We start from the raw sequence: 18,959 nt of genomic DNA on the forward strand, positions 1-18,959 counted from the left end.
GAGCAACAGAAGGGCAAGGGGCTGCGGGAAGCGAGCGAGTCTAGTCAGCGTCCTGCTCTGCGTTTTCCGACAGGTCGTCCAGTCCGGCTCCAGCCTCTGGTATGGTGTGCAGCTCGTCAGACTCCGAAGGCCGCTCTTTGAAGGTGTTGTCCTCTCGGCCCGGGGCATCTCGGGAGAAAAGGCGGACCAAGTGTGGGCGTGGCCCCGACGCTCCGGGATCCACCTGATTGGCCTGCTCTGGAGCCGGGGAGGGGGTCGTCCCTGTACTCTTGCTGGAGCACTCTTTGTTCTGGTTGACATCTGGCTCGTTCAGGCCTGCACAGAAACAACAAGCGTTACACCCCACACTCCTCAAAACACAGTGCGCAGTCTGTATGGGCCGGACCCCTCTAACCCCGCACAGAGACCCTCAACAAGTAGTCTTTGTCAGCACCGCTGCGCCTCCTACAGCGAAAGCGCTTCTGTTACACTGCGGCAATTGCGCTAGCCGAGGCCTCTCCACGATGCAGGACGCAGGGAAGCACTGAGGGGGCTGAACCCAGACAAAGACTGACAGACAAAGATAACATTATATATAAGACCAGGTCTGTTTGCTAAATATTACTAAAACAAATATATGAAAAGGGGATATGATTCATTATTACATCACCATGAGTTTTGGGATAACTTTCATGACTCTTAGTAAAGTCTTATCATTATATTAATGTTATTACAACAGATGAACTTTGTGGTTTTGTTTTTTGCTCCAGAAAGAGAACTACATAGATCCATTAATACTTAACAACATTTTGAACAACTTAGCGCAACCTTACTAACCATATAGAACACACAGCAATATCCTAGCAACAACGTACCAACCACCAAATATACCACAGCAACAACTAGCAACACATTAGTAATCATATACATTACCAAGTCAATATCCTAGCAACAACCAAGCAACCACCAAATAAAACCATATTTAACACTGTGCTGTCATTTGGCAAATGTATAGATTGTAGCTAGGATATTTGTAGTGCCTTTTGACCTCCAAACATGGTGTGTATCATGGTTTAATGAGTTAGATTTTAGCCTTATATGATTAGACTATATTCTCTGGCTTGTCTAAACGTTGATGAGCAAACTTTAAAAACACTTCAACATGCTTTTTCTTCAGCAATGGAGTCTTGCGTGGTGAGTGTACATACAGGCCATCGCGGATGAGTGCATTACTGATTCCAGGTCTTCCTGTAGCTCCCAACAGTGCTAACTGGAACCCTCAGTAGTTTAGTAGTTTCTGTAACCAATGCCATCAGTATGTTTGCAACAATAAGGTTGCAAAGGACTTGAGAGAGCTCACTGGTTTTACCCATCATGAGGCGTTTCTTGTGTGGCACCTTGGTAATGAGACACCTTTTTATAGGCCATCGGTTGAACTAGGTAATATGGTCTTACCAACCAACCAACTTTGAAACCACCAAATACACCATAGCAACAACTGGCAACACCTTAGCAATCATTTAGATTACCAAAGCAATATCCAAGCAACCACCAAGGCCACTGAGTTTGCTCTCGGTGTCATAGCCACATCCAGCAAAACAAAGACTGCAGTGTCCCATGAGGAATGGTGCAGCAGAACACCGGAGAATCTGCATGCTAATATTTTCTTGACAGTGGCCCATTGTCTCGCCTGCAGCCCAACAAAGAGCCCAGTGTGGTTGGAATAACTCCTCTAAGTATGGATTTTAAACTCCTTCCATGGTGCCACTTATCTGATGTGGTGGAGATGGCAGGCTGGGTGTGGCTCCAACCACGCTTAGCCAACCAACTTTCATATTTATACTACAGCTAATCTGAGACAGTTTGCAAATTCAACACCAGTGATGCAAGACAATGTACAGTATCAGTCAAAGGTTTGGACAAACCTGACTAAATGTGTGCTGATTATTGTAAAAAAAAAACATTTGATCCAAATGCTAGGATTAACAAAAACATAATTAAGACATCTATTGTTTAATTTCTTTGCGTGTGTGGATTGAATGGGTTGTTACCGACATCTGGTAAGACTATCAATAGCACCTTTATATTTACTTTTAGAGTAAAATTGATGACGTGTTCAATACTTATTTTACCCGCTGTAGGCCTACTTGAAACCCCCCAGCCAAAATGGTGAGTAAATACATACTACTTTAGATTAAATGTTCAAAATTGTCATCTCATTTATGAGAAATAGTTTTTCATAGAAAGTAAACATAGAAAATACAGCATTACAATAAACACATGCATTAATTTTCGCTGCCTCTGGACAGGTCGTTTTTATGCATGTTGCAGGTAAGTGAACAAGACCGGTTCAAATATCTTAAGTGTCTAATTCATTTTTTGTCTAATTAAGGCTGGTCAGCAGAGTGGAACCAATTAAAATGAAAGGCCCAGTCAGCCTGCGGTCACCCACTCACCCAGATTACTGATATAAAGCGGTTTCAGAACCTTCTTCTTTGAAAATCTGATTTATGCAGCATCAGAATCAGGAAAGACTTCAAATCCTAGAGCGCCACCAAAACAGTTTCGCATGTAGAGGTCTGGGATATCTCTTAGACTGAACAGTCGTTTCTTACAGTTCTGTTAGATGTGGGAGAAATGAGCAGCTTCAAATAATTTTGTCCAGCCAACGTTTGAAGTGTCTCTTAAACGGCTCCAAGGCTTGTGGTGGGCTCCCTGTCAGCAGGAGTGAGTACCCCACTGCGGTGGTCCGAGGACACACTACCAACTGGCCAACTCGGGTGCCTAAGGCTCATTGATGCAGGAGGGTGAAGGAGGCTATTCCACCTTGGTGGAACCGATAGAAGAACTACTGGTACAAAACAGAAATGTCTAATAATGGTGATGAGGGGAACGCATCAACACGCAATGCAGCACCCCTGCTGTACATGGGTCTGGATTGCCATAGACTGGTCGCAGTGGCCAGTCAGAACTGGACCTCAGAGCGATGAAAGAAGGTGGCCTGATATCACAGATACCAGCTCCGGAAGTCTGTAGAGATGGCTAGTCGATCGCAGTCTAAGTTTTCAGTTTTCTTATGCTGATATGACAGATGGAAGCAATATTTAAATAATAGAAAATTAGAAATCATCTGTTCCAGGGTTTTATATCCAGTGTTATATCCATTACATTTACTTTCTGATAGTTGATGACTCAGTGGGTTTTTAAATGGTGTGCATATGTATGGCCTTATTTGTTGAAGAACTTAATGTGCATCTGAAACAGCAAAACCAGATTTGAGCGCAGCGATTTGAAATGCTTTGTTTTTTTTTCTTTTTTAATACCCTAACCACAATTCAGCTCTAGACAAAAAAACAGAACTAAATGGCTGATACAGCAAAACAGTGCCATACTTCTGAGGATGTATTCATGAGGTTTCAAAGTTTGTATCTTTGTTTAAAAACAGTGAAATTTAGGAGCTTGTATTTGTTCTGAATCTGCTCTTTTATTTAAGAGAACAAAGCAGATAAACAAAGTTTTGTCAAACATGGTTGTTTTTTGCTCTGATTGATTTTGGCAAGTAGCAGGGTTGGTCGATATGGGCAAAAACTTACCATAGCGTATTGGTCCACACTGTTGTACCTCAATAAATTTGCATATTTGCTGTGATGCTCATTTTAGTACACTGTCAGACTTTTCCAATAACTTTGCTTTTAGAAATATTCCACTCTTCCACTTCTTCTAGTCAACTAGTTGTCATTACTGTAGTAAACAAAAACGAGGAGTGTTCCAGATGTCAAAGGTTGCTAACAGGGGCTATTGTGGCATAAGCTGTGTTCTGAGGTGGGAGGTCTTCATGCCAGTAGAGTTTTTGCTCTACTGTACAGAAAACCACAGACTGATGTAAACTGCACACAACAGCTCATCAGAAGAATCACAGCGACTCTACCAAAACCATTTTTTCAAATATATTTGTACTCATCATTCATTTTTCTCCATCTTGTCCCATAAAATGTCTAGTCTTCTAGGACAGCTTGGGTCGAACCCAACCTGAACTCAGTACTCTGAATGCAACTTTGCACTACAAATGAGAGAAAGATAGATAATGCATAGATAGAGTTCTCGCAATCTTGTTTGTTCAGTCGCACCCACACCAAAAACTGTTCTGGTTCTCCTGATGGCTAGTCCATTCCTGGCTCATAAAATCTCATCTCACTGTCCTACCTCAGCAGTTTGGGACACACAAAATAAACATCAAGTTATCAACTTTATTACAGAATCATTAGAATCAGATTATTAACCGAGAGCAACAGAAGTAGCTGTATTTTTACGTGAGGCCTAGTGGAATAAATCCATCATCATTACTATAAAAAGGAATGACAACACCTGAAACAGTTGATACAGAGAAAGAAGGACACATTAGTCCTAAGAGCCTACTGGCTTTGTGGGTATTAAAGAAACACAGAAAGCAACTTATCTTCAAACAGTTCTAAAGTGCCCAGGCAAGTGTAATCAAACATTAACAATGTATGCAATAAGAGTAATGGCTGGCAGTGTACTATGTTATAGATGGATTACAGCTATACTATTTATGTACAGAAAGTACAGAAAATGTAGCAGCAGTCCATAAAAATATATTACACATGTAAAACCACATCTGAGAATCTGCTGTTAGTGTACTCAGTGTACATGTGTACAATGTAAATGTGTGAATTTACAATTACAGCTCTTATCCAAGGCTCTAACACAGGAACCATGCTACAGCAGAATGTAGTGTTATAAGTCTTAACCAAAGATTCTTATTGGTGTAGAGTGGTGATCTGACCGTGGAATTGAATCTATCCTGCCACAGGGTGACGTTACCCACTACACTAGGAGTTAAAGCTGGACGTTCATAAGGTGTACTACTGTAATCTGTAACATAGAATACACCATCACTGTAATTGTAAATATTTTCAATGTGTAATTATACAGTTATTATGAACATTTAAAATTGGAACCAGGTTCTTATAAAGCCCAATCACCGTCATCACCAACACTGATGACAGATTCACACTACTGAAATCTTTGTAACTGAGCTGCTTAGATATGTATATCAATTCATGGCAAAGTGGAAATATTGGTGCCTCTCAAAATATTGAATATAATAAACAATTTCAGTTTTGTTTTAAAAAGTGTTTAAAAAAATGTCATCAGTATGGCTTATAGCTCATGAGAATCAGAAATCTAGTATCTCAGATTATATGCATAGTTCATTTGTAGTTTAAAAAATTTACTATTTAGATTGTATAAATAATGTGTATCTATCAGTCTTGCTGACTTGACAGTTGTCCAGAAGTAAATCCTCAACCCCCTTCACAAGGAAATTCAGACCCAGGATGTCATTGCTGAAAAACTGGCTGTTCACAGACTGCTATATCAAAGCATACAATAGAAAGTTGTCTGGAAGGGGAAAATGTGGTATGGACAAAGTGCACAAGAAACAAGGATGATCGTAGCCTCATATGGACTGTCAAGAAAGTCGATTTAAAAACTGGTTTCAGTGCACCAAAAGCCACCACGTCTCCAGCAAAGGCGCTTTAACTGCCACATTCCTAATATCAAGCCACTCCAAAACCAGAGACATCAGAAGCATTTTACCTGGGCTAAGAAAAAAAAACTGGACTGCTGCTCTGTTCATCAGAGTAAAAGTACATTTTGAATCCTAAAGTCAGAAGGAAGAGTGGAGAAGCCAGGTATCTGAAGTACAGTGTGAAGATTCCACAGTGATGGTTTGGGGTGCTTGTCTTTAGCTAGTGATGGTCCACTGTTTTAGTGTCTACCAGCAGACTTTGGAGCACTTAAAGGTAAAGGTAAAAAGGTAAAGGTGCACGTATTTGTCACTGTACAGTGTACAGCGAAATGTGTCCTCCGCATTTAACCCATCTGGTAGTGAACACACACTCACACACACACATGTGTTAGGGGCAGTGAGTACACACACACACCCAGAGCGGTGGGCAGCCAACTCCAGCGCCCGGGGAGCAGAGAGGGTAAAGGGCCTTGCTCAAGGGCCCAACAGTGGCAGCTTGCCGAGCCCGGGAATCGAACTTCCATACTTCCATCTGCTGAGAAGTTTTATGGAGACGGAGCTACTACCAAATAGTTTGTTAATAATATTATGCTTGACTGGCTGGCCAACTAAACCGGACCTGAACCTCCTAGAGAATCTATGTAGGGTATTGTCAAGAGATGTGATAAACACCTGCTCCATCTATAGCTATGGACAAATTAAACAAAAACAGAAATGTACTTTTGTATGATATTCAAATCTGAGATGCACAACTAATGCTTCTGACATTTGATAAGAAGTTCTAGTTGCTAAAACACAACTGGAGGGAGCCAACAGGTGAGCTAATAATCACATTACTGAAAAATGACATTCAGTGTGTGAGATATTGTCAGTTATATCAGGAGTGTTGAAATCAATTTATTGACAACCAAATATATCACACTTGGAGAATTACTTTGGCAACAGTTGTTAATTACAGTTTGTGCCAATGAGAGAGAGTGAGATTTACTGTAAAGAATGAATACAGTAAAAGAACATTAATCAAATAGAGGACAAACTCTTGAGGAAGTTGAAAAGTGTAGCTATGTGAGAGATGCCCACAGCAATGGAGGAACAACGGGGAAAGAATTCAGAGTGTAGGCTTCAGCCTCCCTATATTCCTCTCTCTCTTTGTCACTCACTTTCTCTCTCTCCCTCTGCAGTAACAATGCGGGTCAGTTTAGAAGCCTGTGGGCAGTAGGCATTGCAGGCATGTATCTAAATGCCCTGCAGGCATGTGCACCCCCCCAGGCCACCCACCTGGGTGAAGCCTTCTGCTGCTCCCACAGTTTAGTGGACAGTTTCTCTCTGTTCATCTGCCCTCGGCCTGCATTCACCGAACAGCCCCCTGCGGACCCACCCTATGCAACTGTAACTAATACAGCTGAAAACTAGCAGACAGAGAGAGATCTAATATACAACCGGGAAACTAAAAGAGCGGAGAAACTGCACTATAGTAAAAGTAAGGGTACTGCATCACAATCAATCTCAATTAAAAGAGCAGTAACTATACTATAGTGAATATTGTATCACAATCAAAATTTATTAAAATTAAAAGTGTACTACAGTGAAAGTATGGGTACTGTCTCACTTTCCAATTGCATGAGCAAGTGAAAGTATAGGTATTGTATCACAATCCTACGAAACGAGTGTTCAACTATAAAAGGTCCAGTTTATATTTTACCCTCTTACTGTGTGGGTATATCACAATATGGAGTTTTGATCACTAATTTTAACACTATCGCTCCGAACTGTGAGTTGCTGTTCTCTCTTCCTCACTGAGATGAAGTTTTCACAAGCCTAAGTGTGTATGTGTGTTCAGTGTGTGCCTGCGAGCTAATATAGAGTGATGAGAGCAGAGCTGTAGGTCAACACACACACACTTACACAGACACACACTCCAATTGTCCAGCCAGATGGTCAAAGTTGTGACGTGAGCCCAAAGATTCAGTAGCCTCCTTACTCACCCTCACACACATACAATTTATATATAGACACACAGTTTCTGAATGAATGAGTCCATGACACAAGCTGGATCCCATTCTTGAGTGTCTGTGTGCTCTCAGTGATAGACACGCGTCCAAAACGCTTAATGAACACACACACACAAACACAGACACACACCATATCACTGTAAACCCCCTGACCGATGAGCATCTTTATGGCCACGTACTGATACTAAGTGGCTAAACATTCAAATGTATTTAGCACCATAACCTGGTATTGTGCTGTGGCATATTGTGATCATATTGTTTGTGATCTGGTGCAATAACATAGTATTGTGATATAATTCTTACTTTTATGATTTACTGATCATTAAGCCATCAGCCCCAACAAACGCAACTAGTTTAGATTTCTGCCACTGTATTGGTGGTGGTTCTCACACAGTTTACTTTGAGATCTTAGTTACAGTAACAGTGTGTGTGTGTGTGTGTGTGTGAGAAACCACACACACACACACACACACACACACACACACACACACACACACACACACACACACACACACACACACACACACACACACACACACACACACTGAGGCTATAACGTCCCACATCCACACAAATTCGTTTTTTCCCTCAGTTTACAACAGCATTTCTATAGGTCTCTCCTTCTGAGAGAGAGAGAGAGAGAGAGAGAGAGAGAGAGAGAGAGCGAGAGAGAGAGAGAGAGAGAGATAGAGAGAGTGTTGGGAGTGTGACACAATAGTGTGAGGGAGGGAGGAGAACACAGCCACAGTGATGAACAAGTTTACATCAACAATGGTGGCTTTACAGCAGAGAGGCTATAAAACAGCCTGTACCAGCTAGAACCAGCCTTACACACATTCTGAGGCGGTATCTGTTGAGAACACACTGCCGTCTGTGGAGCTGAGAGTGGTGCGCAAGCACTGACCTGAAGCACTGATGCGAGTCCAGGCTGCTGGTTAGATATGCAGAAAATGAAAGAGGCTAAAGACCCTGAACGCTAAAATCCTCGTTCCAATGACTGACCTAAAGTGGCTTATAGTTCAGCAAAAAAAAAAAAAAAATCATTTACCTACCCGAATCCCTGACCTCCTCACCACTCCACCACCACCTCATCTTACAACACCCCACGCCACCACTGCTCCACCCCACACCTCCACAAAAATACAGTCGAGTAGCTGAGTCATGTCCGGTAGCTAAATTTGCTTTTGTTTAATACTGGAGCTACAAAGCAAATGTAGATCACAAAAGCATATACAGTACTCCACCCATTAGTTGTATGACTTGCAGTTTTAAAATATCAAAATAATTAAACATAAATGATATAAGTAAAAAAATAAACATTTTAACATTTTACTTCATAAATTCTGTAGATTTATCTTCCTGAAGTCTTAATTTGACCTTTAATCAGGAAGTTAAATATTATCAGAACTTGTACTGGATTTTAATGTTATTAGAACTGTCATTGTTATTACAGTTTCAGTGAGTAAGAACTAACCCAGATTGGCTGTATGCATTACAAGCCTGACTTCCCCTGTGCAGTGAAGACTGGAACATCTATAACTTTAATGAAAGAGCTGAATTTGCTCAAAGGACTAATCTGTGTGGAAAACAGCGGTTCTCAGAGATAAAGAGCAGAACTGAAATCATGTACTGCAGGAACGACGTGGTTCTCCTGGTGCTGCAGGGGGTGAGAGCACAGGGTGTATTGTCTCAGTGCTGTATTAGCCCATCTCTGAGACACAATCATATCTGCTGCTCTATTAGAACCCCTCGATCAGCCTCAGCCATTCACAACATAAACACTGCACAACACACACTATACAGTATGCTTAGTGTCCTACTGCACTGTTTATAGAACTGAAGTAATATAAAGCTTACCAGTTTAAGGGCTCATCCTACAACATCTACATTATGTAAAGTGGGGCAAAAAAGTATTTAGTTAGCCACTGATTGTGCAAGTTCTTCTACTTGGAAAGATAAGAGAGGTCTGTACTTTTCATCATAGGTACCCTTCAACTATAAGAGACAAAATCCAGGAAATCCCATTGTAGGATTTTAAAAGAATTTATTTGTAAATGATGGTGGAAAATAAGTATTTGGTCAATAACAAAAGCTTCGATTAACTGGATTTGAGGCTTTTTACATCTGAGAAACACTCTCTAAATTCACTGGAGTGCTGATCAAAACACACAAAGTCCATTTAAGCTGGAGATGGGACAAATGACAAACAATCAAACCCACCAACAGAACCAAATCAAATCTTTATTTAAGGTGGGGAGCAGGAACGTAGGTAGTTTAAGGTTTGTTCTTGTTATGATTGCTGGATGACGTTTAGAGCAGAATCAGTACTGAACTGAATAATCAGACAAAACAAAAGTAACAACAAAATGAACAAATAAATATATAAAAATAATAAACTGCAGAACGCAAAGTCATCCTGGTATGTTTAGTTTTCAGCCCCTGATCAGACTACAAACAGAACAGATAGAAATAAGCTGTAATGAACCTCAACAATTATTTTCCTTCTTGCAGAAAAAAGGTAATAATAATTAAGTAATTAAGGTGATACAACTGGGGATCAACATTCTCAAATTGCCTGATCGGTTATAAATAGTTACAGTGTATACAGCCACTGAAAACACACTGGAAAAAACAAATGAGACTCCAGCAAGGTCTCTGTAAAATACTTTGAAAAAGACAACAAGAGCACAAGAAACTCCAGAAATTTCCTGGAGATTTCCAAAGTCTGGTTAGGACCTGTTTTTTCCCCCCAGAGACAACCAGAAACTGGAAACAACCACAAGACTCCAGAATTACAAAAAATAAAATAAACAGAAGTCCCACATCAGCGTATCCCCAGTCCAAACTACCAGTAAATGCAGTTTACTTTAGTCAAACACTGATGGAACTGCTCTCTATTCAGACACACTGCAGCAGCTTTTTCCATTGTCACTTAAAAGCACTTCCAACTCAGCAGCCCTGCTGTCTCCCACTGTTTACTGTCCAAACCCAGCCAGGCTCCACTCACTCAGCCTATCTCTCCTCACTGCCTCTTATCTGCCGCCTCTTCACCCAGCTTCACCACTGCTGTGTAGGCAAGATGATGGCCAAACCGTAAGCCAGTGTAAGCTGGGAGATGGGCATAACAACTGCCTGAGGAAGATGTAGAGCCACCTACTGTCAGAACCATAACACTGTTCTCACCAGGGATTATTCAGTATCTGTATTGAACTATTCAGTACCCACTATGAATGTAGGTGTGTGCTATGAATTATTCAATATCTGTGATGAATTACCCAATATTTACTATTAATTACATCAAGTCACTTCTAATTATGTAATATCCACTATTAATATGGTATGTTTTTAAATGATTTAGTATTTGTGATGAATTATTCAATATTCACTATGAATTATTTATTATTTATTATTAATTATAAGGTATCTTTTACCAATTATTTAGTATCCACTATGAATTATTCAATATATACTATAATCTGTTCACTCTCTGTTCACAAATGTTTGGGACTCTTATAAGAGCTTTTAGGACATTGGGGATTTTGGGTTTCAAGGGTTCAAAATTTTGTGTCCCCCAATTAAAACACGCCCCTGGTTTTTATAGGTACACTTTCTCCTAATACAATTGAGCAGACGGAACAAAGTCTGTGTTTCTCTAAAGCGCCCACGTCTTGCTCATCAGCACAGCTCAAAGCAGAACACGCATTAACCCAGCGCTCCGTGAGCTTAGCTCTGACTCAACAACTGAAACAGTACAGAGTTACACACCAGCATCCCAGCACACTGCACACTACACCCCAACTCACACTCACTTAACTCTCACTTTCAACACTGTAACCTCGATTAACCCACCGCAGGGGCTGCCCTGCTCAAACAGGCTCAGGGGTGCAGCATCTAATCGCCCTGCAGTGTGAGTAATAGCTCCAACACCTTAATACGTTAACCGGGCTGGGTGAAGGGTCAGCTAAGGTGCCTTAGATGAAGAGTATGACAGAGCGCAGAGATGCTCCTACACCTTCTCTCTACCGTACAGCTAATGGGCTTTTAATAGTAAACAGCCAATCTGATAGCAGTGTTTACCGTGAGTCACTGAAACGGTAGAAAACACACTCAGCAGGAGAAGGCCCAGGCTTCTGACAGCTAATGCAAACATATTGCACATTAGCACACACCCCTTCAACTCCCCTGCAGTAATGGGAGCTTATATCATGTTAAAGGTCCACATAAACACACACACTCAACTGGGTAAAGGCTTTAGTTGACATATTTTAAATGGAACAACTGGATAAAAAACAAAAAACAGAAGTTAAAACCCACCGGATCATAAAGTTAATTAGTGCCTTTGGGATTCTATTGGCACGTAACAGACAGTTAAAACAATGGATAGGCAGATAGACAGACAGAAAGATAGACAGATAGATAGACTAGTGGTCAAACCAACCATCAGATCAGACCACAGACAGTCAGACAAGAGAGATCAGATCATGAGAACCATGGATGCTGTATGTCTGTGTATGTGTCTGAACACCTTTTCTTTCTCCTTCTCTCTTCTCTTAAATTATTAAGCAGGTAAATCCGCGGAGGTGAGCAGGTGAACAAGTGCTACGTTGATGATCTTCACTATGCTGTTGGGGTTACATCATTATAGCACAGTCTTCATTCAGAAGAGAATAACAACACCACCCTCACTACACAACATGTCAACTAACTTAATCTACAGCAGTGGTCAGTCTATGCCTTAGAGCTTAGCTATGGCCAGTTTTCTAAACAAATGTTATACTTTGTTACGCTAAACTTCAGACGCCAAACATGACTTGGCTAATCCAACACTGCTGTAAGAAGGGAAACCTGAAGAGATCTGATATTTTGCTTAACACCAGCAACTGTGTAACGCCATAAACAGAGATAGAGGCATGTAGCACAGCTAATTAGCTAATTGAGCACAGCTAATTAGTTGGAGCAGGTGTGTTTTACAGGGAAAGAGCCAAAACCTCTGCAGGTGCTGCTCTCAGCTATCCTCAGACACTGTGCTCTCATCTTCTGAGGCCAACAGATTTAGCGTTGAAAGTAGTGACAGGTAAAGTGCAGCAGGCTTTTAACACGCCGGCTAGGCTTTAGCTTCACTTTGTTCTCAAACCTGAGAGCAGCACAGGCTTTCAGGCACCGCCGTGAAACGCAGCCATTACCAGCCCTTCCCTACAACTCTCAGCTTTGAGGATCCGTCAGACTGCATCTGTACAAGCAACACATCCTCCACAACAAACCCCAAAAAATAAATAAATAAGCAAAAGTGCAAAAAGACTGTTTACCAAAAACGTCGTCCTGTGACTCTGCTTCTGTGGTGGGTTGTGAGTCAGACAGAGCCTGAAGAGGAAACAAACAAACAGGAGAAAACACTTCAGTTCATCTTCAAGTGTGTTTAACACTGCAGTCTATGAATGATGATACCACATGTCCGTATGCACACACGGTCACGCGCGCACACACGGTCATGGCCCTTACTGTTAATTATTTTTTTACAGAAAGAGATACATTTCCATTCCCTACGTAGAGGTTTGAATCTGCACTCTTTGTTTAGTGTGTGGGATGGAAGTGTACCTGTGTGTGTGTGTGTGTGTGTATCTCTCTCTCTCTCTCTCTCTCTCTCTCTCTCTCTCTGAAATGTTTTACAGTTTGCTGTTCTGGAGCATTCTGAGGTTTGTTGACGCAATACCAAAGAGCCAAAGAGCCTCAATCATTTTTATACAAATCTGTATAAAAAGTATTTTAGTGTCAAACGTGAGGCCAAAATAGAGTCATGCAACAGGAGAATAATCCAAATCAGAAAATCAGCAAAACAACAGAAAGGCTCAAAAATAAAAGAATCAATAGGTTGCAATGGTCCATTTAATGTCCAGACTTTAACCCAAATGAAATGCTGTCACATGAACCTTACAGGTGCTTTGCCACTGAACGGCACCTACAGCCCTTTACAGCAGAGTAAGGACTAAAATGTCACATGTAAACTTTGGTGCTGACTGGCCAGAGTGAATAGTCACTCTATGGATGTGCATACATCCAGCACAAACTAGCCATTTGTAAAATCTCAAAGCTACTTTAGCGATCACATTTGTTTTTATCCAATTAATGCCAAGAACTGATTTAAAAAAAAAAAATTATCATGTCCAGATATGTAAAACCATAGAATTTAACAATTTTTTAAATGACCGAATTCACACACAGGGTTGGAAGAGTTTCTTTAAAAATGTAATCAGTTACAGATTACATGCTCAAAAATATAATTCTAACATATTCCAAGGGACTACTATATTAATGTAATCATATTACTTTCAGTTACTTTTAGGTTTCCTTTCTCATAGTCACATTTTCAAATAAAGACAAAAGAAAAACTTAACATACACTTTGTTACTTTATGTTAAGTTTATGTTTAGTTGCACACATTGCTGACAGATGTGCAAAAGCAGACACAGACAACTTGCCTAGTCTGTGTAGTGAAGTACTGCCAACACAGAATAGGACTCTGAATCAGTTCATCCAAAATTCTTACCTCACTAACGCCTCACTAGCAGCAATGCTCTATAATCTACAGGGTGGGCCATTTATATGGATACATCTAAATAAAAAGGGAATGGTTGGTGATATTAACTTCCTGTTTATGGCACATTAGTATATGGGAGGGGGAAAACTTTTCAAGATGGGTGGTGACCATGGTGGCCATTTTGAAGTCGCCCATTTTGGATCCAACTTTAGTTTTTTCAAGGGGAATGGGGTCATGTGACACATCAAACTTATTGAGAATTTCACAAGAAAAACAATTGGTTTTAACATAACTTTATTCTTTCATGAGTTATTTACAAGCTTCTCTTTGTTTACAGCCATTGACATGTTAGAGGTTAGAGGTTAACATGTGAGGAGCGGATAGAAATTGTATTGATGTCTGGTGAACGCAGTACACGGGTCATTGCAGCAGATTTCAATGCAAGACACCCTACAAGACCACCCATCTCCCATGTTACAGTTAGCAAACTGCTTGCCAAGTTTCGTGAAATTAGTTCAGTGTTGGATTTGCCAAAATGTGGTCGCATGAAAACTGTCACTAATGAAGAAACATCAGTGGCTGTCCTAGCTTCATTCAGCAAGAGCCCACAGCGTAGCACTCGCCGCATGTCACTGGAGAGTGGCATCAGTCGAACATCCCTTCGGCGGATATTAGCTACTCACAAATGGCACCCTTACAAACTCCAGCTGCTGCAGCATCTCAACAAGGATGACCCAGATCGGCGCACTGAATTTGCAGAATGGGCAAAACAAAAATTGTAACAGGACCCTCAGTTTACACAGAACATTTTGTTCAATGATGAGGCAAACTTTTATGTTAATGGTGAAGTTAACGGAAGAATGGTCTGACACTAACCCACATTGGATAGATCCCGCCAAGACTGTTGGAACACAAAAATTGATGGAATGGTGTGTTATATGGGGTACAAAGATAGTGGAACCATTCTTTATCAATGGAAACCTCAAGGCCACTGGATATTTTAAATTGCTACATGATAATGTGTTTCCCTCTTTATGCACTGAAGCTGGCACGTTCCCTGAGTTTTTCCAGCAAGATGGTGCACCACCACATTGTGGGTGTCTGGTTCAAGCATTCCTAGATGAACAGTTTCCTGGAAAGTGGATTGGTCGTCGAGAGCCAGTTGAATGGCCCCCAAGGTCTCCCGATCTGACCCCCTTAGACCTTTATCTTTGGGGTCATCTGAAGGCAATTGTCTATGCTGTGAAGATACGAGATGTGCAGCACCTGAAACTACAGATACTGGAAGCCTGTGCTAGCATTTCTTCTGCGGTGTTGCTATCAGTGTGTGAAGAGTGGGAGAAGAGGGTTGCATTGCAACACAATGGGCAGCACTTTGAACACATTTTATAAGTGGTCAGAAACTTGTAAATAACTCATGAAAGAATAAAGTTAGGGAAAACATTGTTTTTCTTGTGAAATTCTCAATAAGTTTGATGTGTCACATGACCTTCTTCCCATTGAAAAAACTGAAGTTGGATCCAAAATGGCCGACTTCAAAATGGCCACCATGGTCACCACCCATCATGAAAAGTTTCCCCCTCCCATATACTAATGTGGCACAAACAGGAAGTTAATATCACCACCCATTCCCATTTTATTTAGGTGTATCCATATAAATGGCCCACCCTGTAGTATAAAGCCTTCTGTGGACAGTACAACAAATTATCTCTTATCTACTTTTTCTTGTTGTTATATCCTCATAAAACAAATCCCCTCTCTATTACATTATATATGCCATTGCTGCTGGAACTAAACCTTATCTCCAAAACAGAAACACATGAAAAGCAAATCATACATTTCAAATTTAATGTTGAAAGACTTTTTTCCAAGTGATTTTGGATGCATTTATTGGTCCATTCATCATGTTTAAACATCCGGCTGAAACAAACAACTTAGACCAGCACAAATTCCATGTGTGTGTTTGTAATGGCTGTACCAGAAAAAGGCTTTGCAGAGTCATTGTGTATGGAGCATCCTGTTTTGTAAGACATTTCAAGCTTGTAGTGTAAAACATACTTGCTACTCACATGTTTCTCTTTTCTTTGTATCTTATTCCTTTTTGGAATTAAATTTTTATTTTAAATATTTTAAATAAAATCATAGACTATGCTGATGAGCTCTGGATTGAAACATATAATGCTGAAGGACAATATAACACTCGTCTCATGGAGGACTCTTCTGTTACATGAGCTTGCTCTTCCCTCTATTAGAGTGGACGCATTTGCGGTTCTTCTCCATGTTCAGGAGACGTGAGAAGATGACCGTCTATAGTAAGTGTGTGTTCTACAGACCATCTTCTCGAAGGTCACCAGCATCTTAACCTTGAAAACCGTGAAGAAAGTACCATGTTCAAACACCTCTCACTGGAGATTACATGTCTGGAAGGCACAAGCCTCTCTAAACCTCATCTCCAACCCACCCACTCCAGCTCAGTGACCTTCAGACACTGCAGCACTGCAGGTCCTGCAGAACCCCACTTTACACACCACACTAGCTCTACAAGATCCAGAGCTTTATAAAACATCTCCTCGTCTACTCTATCACCATCAAACAGAAGTTGTCTTGGATATGGAATTACATTTTAGACAGCAACACAATTATTTAGTCAAACCACAACCATTTCTAACAATGAATGGAAGCAAGTAGTCACTAATTAGCAATGATGCACGTGTATATTATATATATATATATATATATATATATATATATATATATATATATATATATACACATACATACATACATACATACACACAAATACACACACACACACATATACACACACACACACACATATATATATATTCTGAAGTCAACTGTACAATGTGTAAATATGTGCTGTACTATAAAATACTTCCGCAATGCAGGACTATCTCAAAATGAAGCCTCCAATGCTAACCACTTGTGGGTCCACACATGCGCAGACCCGCTAAGCAGCTCATATTTGTCTGCCAGCTTTATTGTTAAAGGAAATAACCACTGCCTGCCGCTTATGGCCACAGGACTGTGTGTTTACTACACAACCCTATTTATCGTTATACTTTGGAATACCATCACCCTGCAGTACAGTGCTCTAAAAGTGAGTAATTCCCCAGAAAAAAAGGTTACTCCCTACCGATCTATTAAAAGCGTAATCTAAGAAGCACTGAAGGTGAAAGTTTAACATAGTATTTCAATTATATCATTTGATGCATTCTTTACTAGTGTTAACAAAAAAGAGAGGAAAATTGGCTTTTGCTATGGAAATAACATTTTAAAATAACTAGTTGCCAAAAAAAAAAAAAGTTACAATTAGAGTGCAGGGCCAGCCATGCTGCGGTGCCCCCTGGAGCAGAGAGGGTTGAGGGCTTTGCTCAAAGGCCCAAAAAGGTAGACCTAGGTGTGCACGTAGGTGTCCTCCGCATTTAACCCATCTGTGGTAGTTAACACGCACACACACACACACTAGTGCACTAGGGGCAGTGAGTACACACAGCGCCCGGGGAGCAGAGAGGCGCCCGGGGAGCCCGGGAGCAGAGAGGGTAAAGGGCCTTGCTCAAGGGCCCAACAGTGGCAGCTTGCCGAGCCCGGGAATCGAACCCACAACCCTGTTATCGATAGCCCGGCGCTCTAACCGCTGAGCCACCACCGCCCCAACCAAGTGTGTAAAAGAGTTTTGCAGTCCAGTAGCAGATGCACAGTCATGCAGCTTCAGTTCAGCATGCGGTAGCGTTAGCTTAGCTTGTAGCATGGATGTAGCGTTGCTCAAATTTCACCTTATTAAAGATCCCTAAATTCAGAACATTTAGAGACACTCAGAAGGAACATACAGTACCAGTCAAAAGTGTCCGTATGTTTTACTCTAACTGATTAACAGCTGTAAGTCACACAGCTCTAGGGGTCTGGTATTGTGGGTTTAATTATTACTCCCGTCACAGTCTGCGAGTTTCCTCTGGGTACTTCTGTTTCTTCACACCTTCACACTTCACATATGATATTATGCTTACACAATGCAGTATGCAGTGTGTGTGCACCAAGAAGAATCACAAAAGCTTCATAAAGTGGTATCCATGGCAACTCCATAAACTGTAGAAGGACATCATTGCAAAAGTCTGAGCTGCAGACCTGATATAGGAATAGTAATTGTGTGTGTGTATGTGTGTGTGTTAGGACTGCACAATATATTGTTACAATCACAATATGCAAATGAGCCTGAAGGTGTGCTGTGGGTGTCCAGATCAATCACAGCTGCAGACATCTCTCTGATGCATTTTAAAGTAAAATTGACTAAATTAATACAGTGTAGTTCGGTGAGGCAGTTGGTTCTCAGGAGTTATTGATCACAGTGTTGTGGGTTCAATACTTGGGTCAGCTAAGCTTCCACTGTTAAGCCCTGGAGCAAGGGCCTTATCGCTCTCTGAAGCCCCGTTTACAGAACCTTTCCTGACATTACCCTGAGGATCTGTATTTGTGAATGCAAATGTCCAAATCAGTTGTATCAAGAGAGAGAAAGAAAGAGAGAGAGAGAGAGAGAGAGACAGAGAGAGAGAGAGAAAGACAAAGATACACAGAGAGAGAACAGGGGAGAGAAACTGACATATGTAAAGAGATGCACAGAGAGAGAGACAGGAAAAAAAAAAGAATACAGAGTGAGAAAAGAATAATGAGAGAGCATAGAGTGCTCTCCATCTCTGAGACAGTAATCACACACTCACTGCACTTCTCTCTCTGCACAGGTAAGCACTGCTGACGCCTTACAACTCTGTTCATCAACCTCACAGCTGCAGAGAACCGGGAGTTCTCAGATCAGCCCAAACTTCAGTGCTAGTCTACAAGTATGTGTGATTAATCTGCAGCTTGA

At 41.0% G+C, this 18,959-nt stretch overlaps 1 protein-coding gene across 1 annotated transcript in view; it reads right to left on the minus strand.

Moving 5' to 3' along the window:
* Positions 1-25: 25 nt before the first annotated feature.
* Positions 26-18,959, minus strand: part of LOC140545645 (myelin basic protein-like) — a 34,984-nt gene continuing 16,050 nt past the window's right edge. Inside the window, exons 3-4 of the mRNA XM_072668549.1 lie at positions 12,849-12,903; positions 26-315 (exon numbers count right to left, since the gene is read on the minus strand). Coding sequence (XP_072524650.1) covers positions 41-315; positions 12,849-12,903 — 330 coding nt within the window. The 3' untranslated portion in view covers positions 26-40. The remainder of the gene's footprint in view (positions 316-12,848; positions 12,904-18,959) is intronic.

The sequence above is a fragment of the Salminus brasiliensis genome, chromosome 23 (genome assembly GCF_030463535.1).
Source record: "Salminus brasiliensis chromosome 23, fSalBra1.hap2, whole genome shotgun sequence".
NCBI classification, from domain to species: Eukaryota; Metazoa; Chordata; class Actinopteri; order Characiformes; family Bryconidae; genus Salminus; species Salminus brasiliensis.